The sequence below is a fragment of the Cervus canadensis genome, chromosome 26, assembly GCF_019320065.1.
Source record: "Cervus canadensis isolate Bull #8, Minnesota chromosome 26, ASM1932006v1, whole genome shotgun sequence".
Classification (NCBI taxonomy): domain Eukaryota; kingdom Metazoa; phylum Chordata; class Mammalia; order Artiodactyla; family Cervidae; genus Cervus; species Cervus canadensis.
This window is the reverse complement of record NC_057411.1, coordinates 4,500,060-4,518,899: the sequence shown is the minus strand read 5'-3', so window position 1 is coordinate 4,518,899 and position 18,840 is coordinate 4,500,060. Positions and strand designations below refer to the sequence as shown.

General features: G+C 36.3%; 1 protein-coding gene across 5 annotated transcripts in view; it reads right to left on the bottom strand.

The window, feature by feature from the left end:
- Positions 1-18,840, bottom strand: part of EXOC1 (exocyst complex component 1) — a 52,363-nt gene that overhangs the window by 15,922 nt on the left and 17,601 nt on the right. Inside the window, exons 6-12 of one of the 5 annotated variants that reach the window (XM_043447791.1) lie at positions 16,991-17,218; positions 16,640-16,772; positions 15,947-16,056; positions 15,108-15,161; positions 11,088-11,237; positions 4,475-4,580; positions 3,418-3,444 (exon numbers count right to left, since the gene is read on the bottom strand). In XM_043447791.1, coding sequence (XP_043303726.1) covers positions 3,418-3,444; positions 4,475-4,580; positions 11,088-11,237; positions 15,108-15,161; positions 15,947-16,056; positions 16,640-16,772; positions 16,991-17,218 — 808 coding nt within the window. Of the gene's footprint in view, positions 1-383; positions 429-3,417; positions 3,445-4,474; positions 4,581-11,087; positions 11,238-15,107; positions 15,162-15,946; positions 16,057-16,639; positions 16,773-16,990; positions 17,219-18,840 lie in introns of all 5 variants that reach the window. The other 4 variants (XM_043447790.1, XM_043447793.1, XM_043447794.1 and 1 more) reach the window with 4 other exon arrangements.

The window sequence follows — 18,840 nt, the reverse complement described above, 5'->3', positions numbered from 1 at the left end:
GATGGTCAGAAGGGACAAATAATAAAATAAGTGATAAAAAATATGATATACAGTTAGTTAGAGACAAACTTTGGTTTCATTATGCAAAATCTGACCATACGTACAAGAAATTTTATAGTTTCTAAATACAGCCTGAAAACAAAAGTATAATGGTTAAGACTTTTATAAATTTCTGACTACCCACCATACATGTTTAACCATACCACGTATTTCTTGGATGTAGTCATACCACTTCCTTTCTGTTGGTTTTCTTTCTGGCCAAAACCTGGCAACCCAGAGCAATCAATATTTCTGGTGTAACTTTTTTCAAGATAAATAACTAGTTTCTAGACATTAAACAAACATGCATTGAGAATACCTACTAATACACTAAGCATACTCACTCTCTGTTTCCTGTTTGACAGCACTTTCTTTTCGAGGCAGTGTAGCTGTGATGGATTAGGTTGCAAGCATCAAAGACAAAGACAAGTTAATAAACTGCAATTTGCACAAACCATGCACAAGAGGAAGTTAAAGCTCTAGTTTAAAAGACACATGCAAAGAACCATGAGCATCAAGTAACAAGAGATGCAACATATGTTTAGTTGGTCAGCTACTGCTTGAGAAATTACATGACAGAAAAAACTTTACTAGTCTTTTAATGTACTATTTTATGCAAATATTCAGGTAAAAATATCTACATTTGTAAACCTCCCCCACACGTTTATGTTTTTAAGTCTCCTAAGCTGATGTACTTAAATTTAAAGACTATACTTCCAAGTTCTGATTTCTGAAGAAAACAGAGGTCAAGTAAATAATTTAATACAGTGAAAATTTAATAGAATGAAGTTGCACATTTATACATTAAATGCATTAACAATCCTGTATTCACTGAAAGCTCTTGGAAGGAATCTCCACTGTACTAAATAATTTTATACTCCCTCTGATAAAAAAATTATGAGTGGAGTTTTAAAACCATTTTAGAAATAATAAGCTAAACTGTTTAGTAACTTAACTGGCTCTGTGAACATTGAGAATAAAACATATGTATCAAAATACTAATTATTGGGAGATGGGTAGGTAGAAGGGTAAAGCTGAGAGACAGGTCTAATGTAGGAATTGGAGCTCTTTCAGGGTCATTTGGTATTTCCTTTATCTAAAACCTCTCTTTAGTATTTGTTAGATCAATTGTAGAGATCGTTTTGTCAAACATTCTAAACCCAAATGAGAATCTAATTTGAAAGGCAAAGAAAGAAATTATAGAATAAAACAGAAAATTAATGAATATAACTCTAGAAATATTTAAGAAATAGAAAACAAGGTGTCAACTCCTGCCAATCAGGGATAGTGATAGTTGCTATTACTAGGCAAAAGCTCGAGTATAAACTACTAATTTGCCACACCAAAAACATGTAAATCTTCCCAGCCTTGTCTGCCTGAAGTTTAAAGGAATATGAAATGATAAGGCTGGACATTACAGCAACCAGGAGGGAGGGATGCACTGGAGCTATTAGCTTGTCAATCTGAACAGTACCTTCTGGTGGTCTTAAGGTGCCACTCTACTAAATTCACCAGTTTCAGAGCAAAGCCTAATTCTGTATATATTTTTCTTTTTTTTAAAGTAGTTAATAAATACTACTAGTGTCCTATTTGGGCTCATAAAAAAGTCTATATTATTTATCAGCAAGAAGTAACAATATTCTGGTAAATTTTAAATATCCTTAAACAGTTCCTGCTAGAGTATAAGCACCAAGAGGGTAGGGTCTTCACTCATTGCTGCATTCTCAGTATCGAGCAGCGATGATCATGTAATAGGTAATTAATAAACATTTACTGAATGAATCTTCCCCTCAGGACTGAATGTAGTCTTGTGTTCAAGACTCCCTTTGGAGTCAACAAGATTTCTTAATTTAGTGGAGAAACACTGAAAAAAATGTGTTTGGCGTATCATTTTTTAAGTTTTGGATTACTAAAGATAAGGAAGTTATTATGTAAATGGACTCAACTAATATTTGTGTGTCTTAGTAGTAAAAAGAAAAAAAATGGGCAATTTAAAAAATTATTACTAAGTATCCTTTGCCTGTCTTTTCATTAAGTACATCTGAGGAATACAAAAGAAAAACAAAACACCAAAGTATCAATCTTGGGGGGACAATTCCACACCTCTGAAAATATCAGGGTAAACCTTCTGATCTAAAAAAGGCAAAGATTTTATAAAAACCTTACCACAAAGAAAAAGTACTTTACTGGCATTGTAACATTATTTTAAATTATCTAAACTAAGTAGATGTTAAAGACTTGAGTAAAGAATGGTTCAAAAAGAGAGAATTCCCCTGAATCTCTATGACTATACACAATTTCCTTTTGTAAAATACATTCAATCTGACTTTTTATTCTTATTAGTATCTCGGATGCAGCATTTTCAGAGCAAGGAAAAAACAAAACAAATTTAAAATTTTATTCATAATTACTTAATTTTGATCCATTGAAAAGTTATCTTCCCCAAATTTTAGGTTTCTCTTTTAACTGTAATTACTATTAAGAACTGATTTAAACATAATTTGAATCCTTGAAAAGGTATCTTAAAAAGCTTACATTCTACTTATTTAGAACTTCTGAAGTCATTTGTATTTAACTTGAAATTTATTTTTAAATGTTGACCAACAAGCTATATTTTCAAAGATGAACAAAATAGTTTTTATCCTCTGAATTCTGTTTATTATTTAGTTTTTCTTTTCTTGTAACTGATAACATCAAAGTAATAGAAACTATAATTTTTTGGTTACTCTCCTATTTCTTATTACTTAATAGGTACATACCAGAGATGTAATTTTAACCCTGTTTTAAAAGTATCTTCTAAACTTGTCTTAGGTTAATTAAAAATTTTTTAACAAGATAATTTAAGAACTTCAAGGAATAAGAAAAAAAATCAAGGTTTTAGGTGAATGCAATGATACCATTAAGATAGTATTGTACTTGATTTAAATTATATTTCAATTATGTCATTTATCTCAATGAGAATCTTAAGCTTGATAAATTAATATTATGATAGTGGCATTAATAACCTTCCAAGGAGGTAGTTTTAGAAAGATTTCCCTTTTACTGCAGTAACAAGTGATGACAAATATACTAAATGAAAACATTAAACATGTAACTGTATTAATATGTTGTTTACTAAAAAGAAAAACTGATTTAACATATCCATGGTGAAACATTAACAAGGATATAAACACACCGTTTAAGAACAAGTAACCTTTAGGATGAGTTAGCATTTCTGTTTCCAAAAGCCTATTGTCCCAGTATTTTTATCAGTATCTTTACCAAAGTGTAATACACAGATTCAAACCATTTAAAAAATCTGAACTAGTATCACCAATATATTAGTGTTGTATTAAAAAAAAAAAACAACCACAAACCAGTGAATCACAAAATAATTACCCACTACTAAAGATAGTCTTCTTTGTCCTAAAGAAAAGAATGGAAAGATGAGCTATCAATTTCAATCAGGGCACAGGCTCCTTTCAACAAGCAAATGCTAAACTCATGGTTCTAAAGGGGAACTATGCAGACACAGAGGACACACTGTGGCCATTTAAGGCCAGGTTTTGACTCCAATAGGCACAGAACTCCATCCAAAAAGAAGTCCAGAGATGGGTACATGCAAGAGCAGAATGTGGCCTCGGCAAATCATTTCCTTGCAACTTGATACTTTCACTGGTTATCCTTTTAAATCAAGTTTTTTGTTTATTTAACATATTTAGAAGCAACAAAAACCCCTCTTGTTTCAAAAATAACTCTTTGGAAAAATAAAGTATAATTGCAGGAGAAATTTTGGTGACATTTTTAAAGCCCCTTCATAGGGGAGAAAACACTTAGCAACTTTCTTTTTGATTCAAAATAGCCAGTGACAAGTAAGAAGCCAGGAATCACTTCACTTCCCTGTGGAGTGCAATGACTTAAGAGATCACAGACTTGCCTCCAACTGTTATAAAAGGTCTTTTAGGAAATCAGAAACTGAACTTCCAACATCTGTCTCTTAATCTAGTACTTTCTCTCCAGACTGCACTTCATTCTCTGGCCAACTGCTGCTTCTATGACTATACACAGTTGTCCCTGGTATCTGTGCAGGGTTGGTTCCAGCACCAGTCGTGGATACCAAAATCCATGGATGCTCAAGTCCCATGGTTGGTCCTCCATATTTATGGGCTCCGCGTCTGCGGATATGAGGTGCACTGTACTTTTATTAGACATGGCATGTATATACAATTGCTGTCAAGTTCACATACTGCAGAATTTTAATTAGTAAAAATAAGGATTTAGAGATATACTTGTTCCATGAAAAACCTATAAATCAAACCAATGCATTAGATTTATTCTTTTACTAATTCTATTGTATCTCCTTCCACCTTGCCTAAAAAGTCTTAAAATTATGTGTCACAAATAAAATAATTTTTAATAGAAGAGAAAACAAGGGGACTGAGGTGCCTAAGCTTACCAAACTTCTTGCTTTCTTTAGTTGTGCCAGTCATCTTGATCTTTGCAACTTCAAAGAAATCTTTAATTTCTCTCTCATAGAGTCGTGATAAATAATCCATGTAATTCTTAAAAGTGAAAACAACACATACTCATTAATAAAACAAATATAACAATTTCCATTTCTCAATCCCCCCATATCCTTTGTACTTGTTTTGAATTTTGTGGTCTTAAAATATTTGATGCATTTCATAGGACACAAGAAGGCTATTTTCCATCTTTTAAAAAAACTGAACTGGCATCATAATATTAACAATTTGTAAAAATATGAAGTTAATAATTACACTCACATTTTCACTTTTATACATTCAGTTCAGTTCAGTTGCTCAGTCACGTACGACTCTTTGCAACCCCATGGACTGCAGCACGCCAGGCTTCCCTGTCCATCACCAACTCCTGAAGCCTGCTCAAACTCATGTCCATTGAGTCGGTGATGCCATCCAGCCATCTCATCTTCTGTTGTCCCCTTCTCCTTCAGTCTTTAATCTTTCCCAGCATCAGGGTCTTTTCAAATGAGTCACTTCTACGCATCAGGTGGCCAAAGTATTGGAGTTTCAGCTTCAATATCAGTCGTTTCAATGAATATTCAGGACTGATTTCCTTTAGGATTGACTGGTTCTATCTCCTTGCTGTACGAGGGACTCTCAAGAGTCTTCTCCAACACCACAGTTCAAAAGCATCAATTCTTCCGTGCTCAGCTTTCTTTATAGTCCAACTCTCATACCCATACATGACTACTGGAAAAGCCATAGCCTTGACTAAATGGACCTTTGTTGGCAAAGTAATGTCTCAGTTTTTTAATATGCTGTCTAGGTTGGTCATAGCTTTTCTCCCAAGGAGGAAGCCTCTTTTAATTTCATGGCTGTAATCACCACCTGCAGTGATTTTGGAGCCCCCCAAAATAAAGTCTCTCACTGTTTCCATTGTCTCCCCATCTATTTGCCACGAAGTGATGGGACTGGATGCCATGATCTTCATTTTCTGAATGTTGAGTTTTAAGCCAACTTTTTCACTCTCCTCTTTCACTTTCATCAAGAGGCTCTTTAGTTTTTCACTTTCTGCCATAAGGGTGGTGTCATCTGCTTATCTGAGGTTTTTGATATTTCTCCTGGCAATCCTGATTCCCATTTGTGCTTCATGCAGCCCAGCATTTCAAACGATGTACTCTGCATATAAGTTAAATAAGCAGGTGACAGTATACAACCTTGACGTACTCCTTTCCCGATTTGGAACCAGTCTGTTGTTCCATGTTCAGTTCTAACTGTTGCTTCCTGACCTGCATACAGATTTCTCAAGAGGCAAATAAGGTGGTCTGCTATTCCTATCTCTTGAAGAATTTTTCACAGTTTGTGGTAATTCACACAGTCAAAGGCTTTGGAGTAGTCAATAAAGCAGCAGTAGATGTTTTTCTGGAACTCTCTTGCTTTTTCAATGATCCAATGGTAATTTACACATTACCTTTCATGTATTTTAAACATAGCTGCATTCATACTGTACTGGGTGTTTGGGTCAGCACAATCACGCTTTTCCAGTGTCATATGCTAATGACTGCACGCTATTATGCTCTGTTGATGTTCACAATTTAGTAAACCAACCTCCTAACACAGACTACATAAGTGGTTTCGATGTTTTGCTGTGATAGACAATGTTACAATAAGCTTTTCATCTCTAATGAACTGCTTCCTTGGAATAATTTCCTAAGGGTAAAGTTACAGTGCTAAGGAATAAGGGAATCTTTTAACTCTTCTTCCATAATGCCATGCTGTTTCAAAAATTATTATACCAATAGACAGGATCAATGACATTGAAGCAGGACACTGAGTTTTACCATACCTTGCCAGCATGGGGTATTAAATTAGCCCAAAATAGGTTACTCTCATAAGAATTTAATTACTACATCTTACAGTTTTCATAATCAAATAATTTATTTTAAAAAAACAAAATTTATTCTAGTTCAAATGAAAACATCTATTATTTAACATGCAAACTCATTCCCTCATCATCTATGCTTACTATCATACAAAAATATTTTATACCCTTACAAAAGAGTCAACAGTAGGAGACCATGTATTTTTCCAAATCGTATGTTAAATGCCTTATGTAGAGTTTAACTAAATTTAAATAAATCCACAGCAGAAAAACTCCTATGCCTAGTTATTCTTTTAAATTTATCATGAAATCTACACTTCAATTTCAAACACATCCAGTTTTAGAACTTTGCTTTAAACATCAGATGTAACTTTCAGAGGTATATCACTTAAATTATTTGTATACTGGACTCATAGTTCATTATTGATTTTTTAAGTTATTTTATAAATATATAAAAATATATTAGATATATTTATATATATTTAGATATTTTATAGATAGATATGTCCTAATAAAAAATTTTTGGATGAAACATAATATAGAGCCTTCTTTTTTCCAATTTGTATGCCACATACATTTCACACAGATTCTCCGTAAGGAAAGTTAAATAGGAAATTTTTTCCTGTGATCTTTGTGTGTAACTTTAAAAGCAAATCTAAAGCTAAACAGACACTAAAATTATTCCTATTTCATTGAGCTATTTCACTTTTTAGCATCTCATTCTTTGAATTTTAAATTATCACACACTGATCACTGGAAATCAATGTAAATGACTGACCAACTTATAATTCATAAAATCTTCATTAGATTTCTACTCAACTCACTCAATATAACAGACTGCATTCCAATACCCAAATTAAGTGCACACTGCTACCCAAGCAATTTAAACAGTCTCAAAACAGCTATTTTGCTATTTTTAAAACAGTGATTTGAGCAGACTACCGAAAATCACCTTCTTTTTCAATACAATTCAAATGACTGAACACCCTCCCCCAGGTTCTCAACAGAACCCACGGGTGGGAAAGCCCACAGACAGGCGTGACTCCCAGCTCATTCACTTACTGAATTCAGAGAGAAGCTTCTCACTGGGAGTATTTTTCTTAGCACCCTGTATACAGCACCTAACTTAAAATCCAACTATCTTGAGCTTAAATACTGTTATCTCAGGCAGTATTTCCAACTTTATTTTGTGCTCACTTTAGAGTCTTACAGATAACACCATGTTTTATTTTCTATATTTACAAATATAGGACTGAGGCTGAGACAATGTGTGAGCAGTCTTAAAGACTGTCGGCCTCAAGGGGCTATTAGGAGAGGAAAGATTGTTCCTACCTAAACAAGGATAAACCATCTCCCTGCTCAACTGCTCTACATGCATAACTCAGAGCCCCAGCTAGACAGAAGGGATTCTGGGCAGCCGAGCTTATTACATGCCCAACGCACCTCTATTTTCCTTAGGCTCTAATTACATACACCCCAAATCAGGGGTTTGCTTAGATTCAGCCATAAGTAGAGTTGGGGCAGGGCCTAGTTATTCTTTTCCCTAAAGAAATGAAGACAAGCTTTTCCTGGTCCTGCCAAAAAGTGTGAGCTGGGTACAAATAACCAAGTACAAAGGTGAGTGCTAAGTCACTTCAATCAGGTTCCTTTGCAACCCCATGGACTATAGCTCACCAGGCTCCTCTGTCCATGGGATTCTCCAGGCAAGAATGCTGGAGTGGGTTGCCATTTCCTTCTCCAGGGGACCTTCCTGAGCCAGAGACTGAAGCTGAATCTCCTATGTCTCCTGCACTGGCAGGCGGGTTCTTTACCACTAGCACACACTACATGGGAAGTATGAAGTACAAATAGTATCTGGATTTAATTATTATTTCTTACCAAAGAAACACTGATTTGTCAGGTTCCTTTTTTCATTCCTTTCTTTCCATTTCCTTTCATTCCTTTGTCATATTAATAAGATTCCTATTTTTGAAAACACTTGAGCAACCAAATTAGATTATCAGGCATAAAACTGCATGGTCTGTCACAAGTTCAAACACAAGATAAAGTAAGATTCTTTGGAAATAAGATAATTTCATTTAAAAAAGCACATCAATATTGTCAATTGAAAATATACCATGAGCAGAGAATGATTCCATACTTCAGCACTAGACTGGCTACTGTCTTGCTTCTTCACTTTAAATTACATTCATGAAGCTACATATATATAAAGATACGGCAATAATACTCACTGAGAACACAATCAGGCAAAAAGCTTATTGATTATTTTACTCATTTGAATATTCACTAGGGGACAAGGCACTTGTTGGCACAAAACTCTTAAGATGTAACAATATTTAATCATTCAAAATACAGTATTAATCCTCTTAAAACTTCAGAAGGCAAAGATTCCAGTCATGCAAATATTCTTCTGTAAGCTATCTCCAAATCAGAATTCTGCTGACTCAAAACAAATCAGAATACAACACAACAGTGGAGTCCTGAACCCAAGGGTTCCTGCTACAATGGCCGTTTACTAAATTAGAGCATGTCATTCTGCTACTCAAAGCCCATCAACACCCCTCCCTCATCTCTCTGCAAGTAAAAACCAAGTTCTCAACAACGGTGCGCAGTCCCTTCCCATCTGCCCTGCCCCCCCCACCTCTCACGCCCGCCCTCCCATCCGGAACCTGACTCGCGGTGCTCCCACCACCACGGCCTGGTTGCTCCTCCAGTGCTCCAGGTTGCTCTCGCCTTGGGGCACTTGTGCTGTGCTGGGAAAGCTTTCCTCGGAAATTCCCACTGCGCACCCCTGCTTATCTTTAAAATTTGTGCTCAAATGTTGCCTTCTCTGACCATCCTTTTTGAAACCGCAACCTTTCTGATGTCCTAGCATTCCCTGCTTTATTTTCTCTAGAGTTCTCAGCAGTTCCTTCCAGCAGACTAGGACACTGACTTTTGTGTTGGTCCTTCTCCACTGGAATGCGTACTCTGAACAGGCACGTGTTCACCTGTCTCCTTCAGCGCTGTTATCTTTCGTGCATACAACAGCGTCAGCAAACAGCAGATGCTCAACGCGTTTGCTAAGTGAACGTGTGAATGGCTCTTTCTTGTCCGGCTGTGGCCACCTGTGTGTGTGTGTGCTCAGTCACTCAGTCGTGTCCCACTCTGTGACCCCACGGACTGTGGCCACCAGGCTCCTCTCTCCACGGGATTCTCCAGGCAATAGTACTGCAGTCGGTTGCCATTTCCTTCTCCAGGGGATCTTTCCAAGCCAGGGATCAAACCTGCATCTCCTACATTGACAGGTGGATTTTTTTTTATCATTGCGCCACCTGGGAAGCCCAAGTGGTATTTATCACTGTTTTAATCTCTACGTCTCACAAGTCTGGCACCATCCTGTCCCTTGTTTTTGGATTCTCTCTTGTGATTTATAATCTCTATTCCTACTATCATCTTCTTCGTTCAAGATTTCATTTCAGTTCATTATTGTATTAGGTTTTTAATTAGTTTCCCCTATCAAGTCTCTTCCTATGTGTGAAGAATGCTGTTAGGACTCACAACTCAGATTTTTCAACCTAACTTCTCACTCTTCTAGAATATGGAATTTCAGCTTCAGTCAGGCTGGCCTTCTTAAAGTCCCAGGAAAAGAGTCAAGTCCAATGTTTCCTATGAAGTTTTCTCCTGCGGCTACAGGTAATGAATTTCCTTTCTCTAACATGCTATACATTTAAACTCATATCCAGTTCAGCACTTAACTCTGGCCGGCTGTTTTAAGGACAATTGCTCTTCCCGGGCAGACCTGACACTCTCTGGAAGCAGGAGCATGTGTGGGAGCCACTTCTTATTCTTACATACGGATTAGTGAGTACAAAAGAGGCACACAGTGAAAATCTGGTGAGTGACAAAGAGATGTACCATAATATGATAATCCAATTTTTCCAGCTAGTGTGTCCCACAATCAGGAACAGAAATACCCATGTTTCTGTGTGCCTGGAACAGTGGAACATTTGCTTAATAAAGAGGCACACTGCATGTGCTTAAAAGAACAGATTACAGATTCTTATAAAGCAAATGCCTCATTGAAAATATAACTTCATACTCTCTAGTTTTTATACTGCACATAAAGCAACTCAGGAAATAATTATTTAACTAAACTAAATGATGCTTCAAGCTACAGTATGGCCTAATACTATACTGAAGTTCAAAATTTAGCTATTCTCCATCTAAGTAAATAAAATAAATGTTCTCCAGAGTTTTAGACTCTGTGGGAGAAGGCGAGGGTGGGATGTTCAGAGAGAACAGCATTGAAACAAGTATACTATTAAGGGTGAAACAGATCACCAGCCCAGGCTGGATGCATGAGACGGGTGCTCAGGGCTGGTGCACTGGGAAGACCCAGAGGGATGGGGTGGAGGGGAGGCGGGAGGGGGGATCGGGATGGGGAACACATGTAAATCCATGGCTGATTCATGTCAATGTATGGCAAAAACCACTACAATATTGTAAAGTAATTAGCCTCCAACGAATAAAAATAAATGGGGAAAAAAAAAAAGAAAAAAAAATGTTCTCCTTAGCTAATGAGCACTAAGAAATTCAACTACTTGCTGCTTTTTTAAGAATATACAATAGTGCTTCAAATGTCACTTGCGGAACTGAACACATGACCTCTCGGTTCTAAAAGATAATGCTCTATACTCAGTGAGTAACTGACATCAAATCCATACCTTTGTTAGTCCCTCATATTTTCGATAATCGGTACTCTTTAGCCACTCCATCAGCTTGGCATATCGGAGTAAGTCTCTATGAAATGGATGATGATTAGGTAAAGTCAGTTCAATAGAGTGCTGAGCAAGAGTTGAACTCTGATCATGACCCTAGAGTGAATAAATAAGTACATAAATATCACTGACAGTATAAAGAAACATTGTTGTAACTAAATATCCTTAATAATGATCAAGCATGGCCAAGCAAAAACAACAGAACATAGAAATATAAGAACTGAGTACTTACTTGTCTTTTTTTAATCATCCTGTGTATACAAACTGAACACCACCACCATAAAATAGTCATAAACACACAAGAATGACTCTCTGATAAATTGACTCATTTTATCTTTTAGAGTAGTTGAGAATGAATATTTGAATCAACTTTACCTCTCCCATAACATTTTACAATTGACTAAGCAAATAAATATCATGATATAAACTGTTACTAAGAAACACACACCAAACAGGGGAAGTCATTCAAAACAAATTGTCTACATCTATGATATTTCCATTAGAGTCTACGATATTTAAACAGCAGGTGAAAATGCACAGGACACAGAATGTCAGAACGAGGAAGAACTGCAGATGACTGCTTCCTGGGCTTTCCAGGACAGCGCTCAGTGCTCAGCTGCTGGGTCATGTCCTATTCTTTGCCAACCCTAGAGACTGTCTGTAGCCTGCCGGGCTCCTCTGTCCATGGGATTTCCCAGCAAGAGTACTGGTGTAGGTTGCCATTTCCTCCTCCAGGGGATCTTCCCCACCCAGGGACTGAACCTATGTCTTCTGCACTGCAGGCGGATTCTTTACCACTGAGCCACCTGGGAAGCCCTTTCCAGGATAACCCCTAATAATAATGTAATTTTAATTTTTCCATTAATTTTCTACAGAAGCAACTATATAATTTTGTTTTTAATCCTTGACATGACATATAAATTAGTACATTTTCAATCAGCCTGAGACAGACGATGCATCCTGACTTTTCTTTTAGTCTATGGATCCAGTAGATCAGCTGATTCAACAGAACAAACTGAAATTCAAAGGGTCACACAGGTCACACAGGCAGAAGGCTAGAATCTGAACCTTAGTCATGTGTCTCACTTCTGTTTTCTTTTAAAAACATGCCAAACAAAATCATTTTAACCAGACTCAAAAACTGCCAAACGTCATTACAAACATTACATTTTAGAAATGTTTACCACATCAGAAGGATGACTGAGATTCCACTGAATCACAGATATTAGATACTGTACACAGATAGAGATTAGTTTTAAGTCTGCTAATGTCTCCAAATTGTGTCTTAATTAAGTTACACTAACTAAAAGGAAGGAGTATTTGACAAACTTGTTATTGCTGATAAATGTTTTTCAAATATTTTACCCTTATTAATAATAGTATTAGATATATTTCCATTATCCTTCCTTATTAATTTTTTCAATAATTCAAGACTCAAAATCATGGTTTATGTTCTTCTATAGCTGTTTACTCAGGTCACTGCATGTTAAGTTATATTATTTAATTTAATGTCAGGAAAGCTCTTCAATTAAAAACCTTCATCTCTCCTGCAAAATGGAAGAACCAACATTTATAGAGAATTTTACGGTTCACAAAGCTCTTCTACATATATTACTATTCAAAACTTCCTACTGTAAGTAGCATTTTCAGATCATCATCATGTGAAAATTCACTGATATAAAAACATTATTACTTTCAGACTATTAAGATATATTAAATATTGTTAGTGTTAACAGAAAGATTTTAAGAGAAACTGGTTTCAAAATATATAGGAAGGAGGAAAATAAAATACTTAAATTGCTTAATCCAATCAATAATATAGATAACTATCCTATCTAGAATTCAATTGTGCTAAGAATTTTACTCTTTATATACTTTAAAAATTAAGACATTGTTTAAAGTTTCTTATTATAGATAAATAAATTAGTAATGATAACTGAAAACCTTTTGAAAAGGACTGGCCATTCTAGATGCCTTTAAGAACACCATGATTCACGAGAAGATGTCAAAATATCAACATTAACAGGAGTTTTGGAAGAAGCTGATTCCAACCCTCATGAATGACTTTGAGGGGTCTAAGACTTCAGTACAGGAAGTAACTATAGATGTGGTAGAAAGCAGAACTAGAATTAGAAGTGGAGTCTAAAGATGTGACTGAACTGTTATAATCTCATTTAACAGATATTTAATGGATGAGAAGTTGCTTCTTACAGATGAACAAAGAAACTGATCTCTTGAAAGAGAATCTACTCCTGATGAAGATGCTGTGAAGGCTACTGAAATGACAACAAAGGATTTAGACTATAATTAATACATAAACTTAGTTGATAAAACAAGTGGCAGGATTTGAGAAGACTGACTCCAATTTTGAAAGAAGTTCTACTGTGGGTAAAATGCTATCAAACAGCATTGCATGCTACAGAGAAGTTGTCTGAGAAAGGAAAAGTTGATCATTACAGCAAACTTCACTCTTGTCTTATTTTAAAAAATTGCCATAGCTACCCCAATCTTCAGCAATCACTGCCTTGGTCCCCCAGCACCTTCAACATTGAGGAAAGACCCTCCACCAGCAAAAAGATGATGACTCAGATGGTAGGCTCAGAGGGTGGTTAGCAATTTTTAGTAATGAAGTATTTTTAAAATAAATGTGTACATTCTTCTGTTAGACATAATGCTATTGCACACAATAGGCTACAATACTGTGTAAACATAGCTTTATTTATGCACTGGGAAACCAAAAAATTTGTGTGACTTGCTTTACTGACACATTCACTCCATTGTGGTGTCTCTAAGGTAGCCCGTATACAGTGCTGTAGAGTTTTAAGTACACTACTTTTACCACATCCTCACAAGCATCTTGAGGGTAGCAGCCATTTCTTACTCTTACATATGGAGGACAGTGAGTCCTGTCACACAATGTGACACACAAATCAGATACACAATCAAAATTTGATGATGAACAAAGACATGTAACCCAATGCGGTAATCAAATCCTCCCAGTGTGTCCCACAACCAGGAACAGAAATCCCCTTGTTTCCCAACTCTTTGCTAGGTGACACGAAGTATTAAATTTAACACACAGAAAATCTCTTATCTGTACTTGGGACACTGTCTTTCATCTTCTTCAGCACATTCCAGGTTGTTGCAACATTCTGGTTTTTAACATGCATTACTCACATGTAACAACGCATATTAGATTTTCAGAACTGGGATGCATTCATTTTAAACAAAGCCATTAGTTTATAAGGCAAGGAAGCAAAATCACAAATAATAGCATGTTATAACAAACAATTAAGGGTGGAGAAAGGATTATCATTTACTGACTGGTATTTTCCGTACCATCTACAAATGTGGACTACACCCTGCCAACAGGATAATTTTAAAATACTAGGGAATTGTGTAAAAATAGATATTATTGAAATAATAGTGTAAGAAAAATGTGCATTAGTATTTCCTATGTGATTCCTAGGTTTACTTTTTTCCTGAAGCTTTTCAAGTCAAGTGGAATGTTAAGAGAGTCTTCCCCTGTTTCCCCCTTGCACGCTTAGTTAGCTGGCCTTCCTTTACTCCCACGGTACCACCATAACATACACCCTCCCTCAGTCTGTCTGTCTCCCTTCTCTAGATTGTGAGCAACTAGAGGAAAGAATCAGCCTCTCATCTATTCCAATGAAATGTCTGGAATGCATCTTTAATCACTTGGCAAATGACTTCCAAATAAAGGAGTGAGTGAGTGAATGAAAGAATGACAGAAAGAAAGGCAAGCAGAATGAGATTAAATGCCTTTTGGATCTAAATAAACTTTCTGTTATGGGACATTAAAAAAACTGCCACAAATATGGTTAACAGGTAGCTCAAATCAGTAAATTATAACTATAAAGATTCTGCTGCTATTAAGCTTAGTAAACTTTACAGGGGAAAAAAAAAAAGAATCGGAGAAGCTGGAGCCAAAGTTGATGTACTCACAGGCACGGAAAGAAAGTAGGACCTGTTATAGAGTTGAAGGAGGGCCTGAGTAAACTAATCAGAAATAAAATAGAGTAAATACAATTGTTTCAGAATACTACAAAGTGAAAACAAAATAAGAACCTAGAATATCAGTCAGCATTTCTTGATGAACAAAATTTCACTCAACTTTTTTTTTGGCCCCAAATCCCTATTAAAGAGATGATAAATACACAAAATCTAATTTATGACACCTAATTATTCAAGAAATATTAAGTCTAATTTATTATTTATTAAATAAAACACCTTCTAGTCAAACCCCTCTAAGGTATACTTAATAGTAACATTTATATCATTGCCACAACCTTAATTATAACACCCTTTCCACATAAAAATAGAGATAAAAGTTTTCTATAAGATTAAATCAACTAGAATTTACAATTGAGTTAGTCATTTTTCTCATATTTATAAGTATATGGAGCCAATGAAACACTGAAAACATGGAATCAAGTCCCTATTCTCACTTGAAAATATTGAAAAATAAAACAGGCCAAACATTAAACACGTAACAAGTTTGGACTTATTTTTATAAACAAGATTGTCTAAATGGGGTATATGTTTGCAAGCATAATTATTTAAAACTTAGGGAATTTTGGCTAAAAGGAACTGTCTTCATAGGAGACCACTGAGGCCCCCAAAACATCTATGAGCAAATACACACATATCTAAAAATATTAAAATCAAATAAATATATAAAGGAACATATTGTGCTCCCAATTAAATACATTAAAATTTTTTTTCTGTGACAATTTCATTTCAAGCTACAGGAACATGACAGTACTATAACAACATAAAATTACCTGTTGAACAAAAACATTGTTAAGGTGACTGGCCAGTCTGCGGGCAAACTTCTCTCGCAAATCACTGAACCGCTGCTGCTGCTGCTCAACTGCCAGAAGCATGTCATGGCCTGAAATCGTGACAGCTTATTCAACGGGTTAAAGAGCTCCCGGATGTCTAACGAGCACATTTATAACAGAAGCCGTATTTCAGTTCTGAAGAACTCAACCTTTTACTGGTTTATGCGTGTGTTTATAAAAGAAAGGTAAAGGGGAAAAAACAGCATAACTCAGCAATCCTCACGCTGTGGTCTTGCCTCAGCCTCACCTGGGAACGGTCAGAAACATGGATTGTAAGGCCTCAGAGCAGACCTACTGCTTCTGGGGTGGCCCCGAGCAGTGATCCCGATGCAAGCTCAAGTTTAGGAACCGCTGGTCTAGCAAAGCCTTATGGCATCTACTTTGTGCTAGGTTCTGTGAACAGCACTGAAGAAAAATCCTGGTGCTAACGTAGAGTCACTGATGGTCAATCAGAAGGTACTGAAATGAAGAAGTTCTTCGTGCCAATATAAATTATGTTTGATAGTAAGTGAAACTTGTTTCAATAGCTAATAATCTAACCCTAAACCAACTGCCTCATGGACTTCTTGTCAAAAGCTTTACACTAAGTCAGAAGCTTCATCCTAGGTTCTTGGGCAGATTTTATGGTCATACCTGGTCGCAGAGCTACATTCATGCACTGCAGCAGGGCATCTGCAGCATTGGTGCAGGCCTCAATGCCCCTGGAAGAAGAAAGATCTCCTTCCTCAAGTGCCTTTATATGACCTTTGGCCAGGTCCATGTGGTTCTGGAATGTAAATAAACACACCATTTGTCTGTGCACTCTTAGGAAGTTTATAGGTAAGATGCTAGGCAATCCTATTACTGTGTGTTTGAAACTTCAGTATTTTTAAATCTTGCTCTCCTAAGGAAATTAGAAAATATTTGCAAATGGGCTTTAGAGATCATTAGTTTTTTGTTTTTTTGTTTTTTTAATTGTTGTTAGTAGTTTATAACCATGCTTACCACAAGGAACTCTATCTCAGACAGGAGTTTTACGTTATTAGTGTTACTGAGATGAATGAGGTGGTTGCTTTCGGAGATCTGATCCATCTGTTCTTTTACACTTTGGAGCATTTCCTCATAACTGCTCAGTTTCAATTCAATCTGATCCACCTCCTTGAGAGCCTCATCCAGTAACTTCATTAGGATGTTGACTTGCTTTTCAGAGGCCATGATAGACTGGATGTTGGCCTACACAGTTAAAAAGAGAAGTAATAGTTTATATTCTCAAATGAAATATCCATAAATCTTTGACAGCAGAGTGACTCAGCAGCAGCGGTAACCAAGGCTGACATACACATCTACACGTCTACTTTAATTGGCTGCTTTGTGTTTACACTCCACTTTTTCACACAGTATTTCAGGGAAGCACACGTCCCCTTACGTGGAGGTTAGGGACCAGATCTCAATACCGCATATTTAGGGCATGCGCCATGATGCATCATCAGCAATGGTGGACTCTCATTTCTGTAAGCTTAGTGGCGTTAGGTTATACCATCTCTGACACTGCTTCCAGCTCTATCAACTATAGACATTTTCTATAATCTGCAACATTTATGTAAAACCCTAAACAAAAGCATAATAATCACCTATGCTAATACGTTAGTTAAGAGGGTAGCAGTAGCATGCCAGTCTTTAACAGATACATGGAACTAATTTATAACTGTAGCATGATTTGTACTAATAGGATGTGGAAGAGCCTATTGCCATAAGATAGCTCCTTCTACAATATTCTTTCTTTTCTCTTTCATTTGCAACTACTTTTTTTTCCCAGACAAAGTAGCAACAAACCACCCACCCCTTATTAATATTTTCTAAAGACTCTATTGATTCTGAATTCCCTGAAATATGGAAGCTTTCAAATCCAAAATTAAACTGCAAAGTAATATGATGACTTGGAACAGATGCAACATTCACTAGAAAATACAAACCACAAAGCCACATTAAGAAGGCAGATAACATGATATGAGGAAAAAATTTGGATAAAGAATTAAAATAATATCATTGTATGGGTGATGCTAAAATTTCACATGTTATTTTATATACTATTCATAATAACTCCCTTGTAGGTGCAGCCCAACTATAAAGCAGCAGAGCTCTGACCCACTGAATCTTAAGCAGCAGAGCTGTGACTTGAACTGATCCAGGACAATTTTCACTTCAACATCTTGAAGTCTCTTCTAGGCTTTACTTTCAGAGAGTTTTACAAATTTGTAAGCTTGGACTATTGGTGTAATCTCTGGACCTCAGTTCAACCTTATAACTTCTGTACCTTTCATGTATAAAATGCCAACACTCTTTTAAGTCTTTAAAACATTCCTTATTCTCTGAGAGTTTTTCGTAAATGCATACTTTGCCTAATAAAAGGACACCCCCCCCCCCCACAAAACACTCATTTTAGATTTTTCTCATAAGAGAGGTACTACTTGTAGCTTTTTACTTCCTAAAGATGTACATTTAGATACAAGCTCAGATATGTGCATACAAATAAACAGGATCTATTCCAAAGCAGTTCACAGGAGGAGTCAAACATCCTTTTGCCCTGGCTCTCCTGTTTTCACTACACTATTTTGCTCTCTTTGGGTAAAGGATTCACTTCTTTCAGCTCACTCTCTCTCCTTCTAACTTGTACCTATTTTTTTCCCCCCAAACCACAAAAATGTTATTCTCTTGCCCTGAACTATTCTTAAGTGTTTCAGAGGCTGGGGGAATCAACCCAGGGTGGTTTCTGGTTGGCTACTTTCTACTTCCATCACTTCATATCAAGAACCTCCCCAAATCCAGAACCTCAGCCAACTGCCTTCACTGGCCTA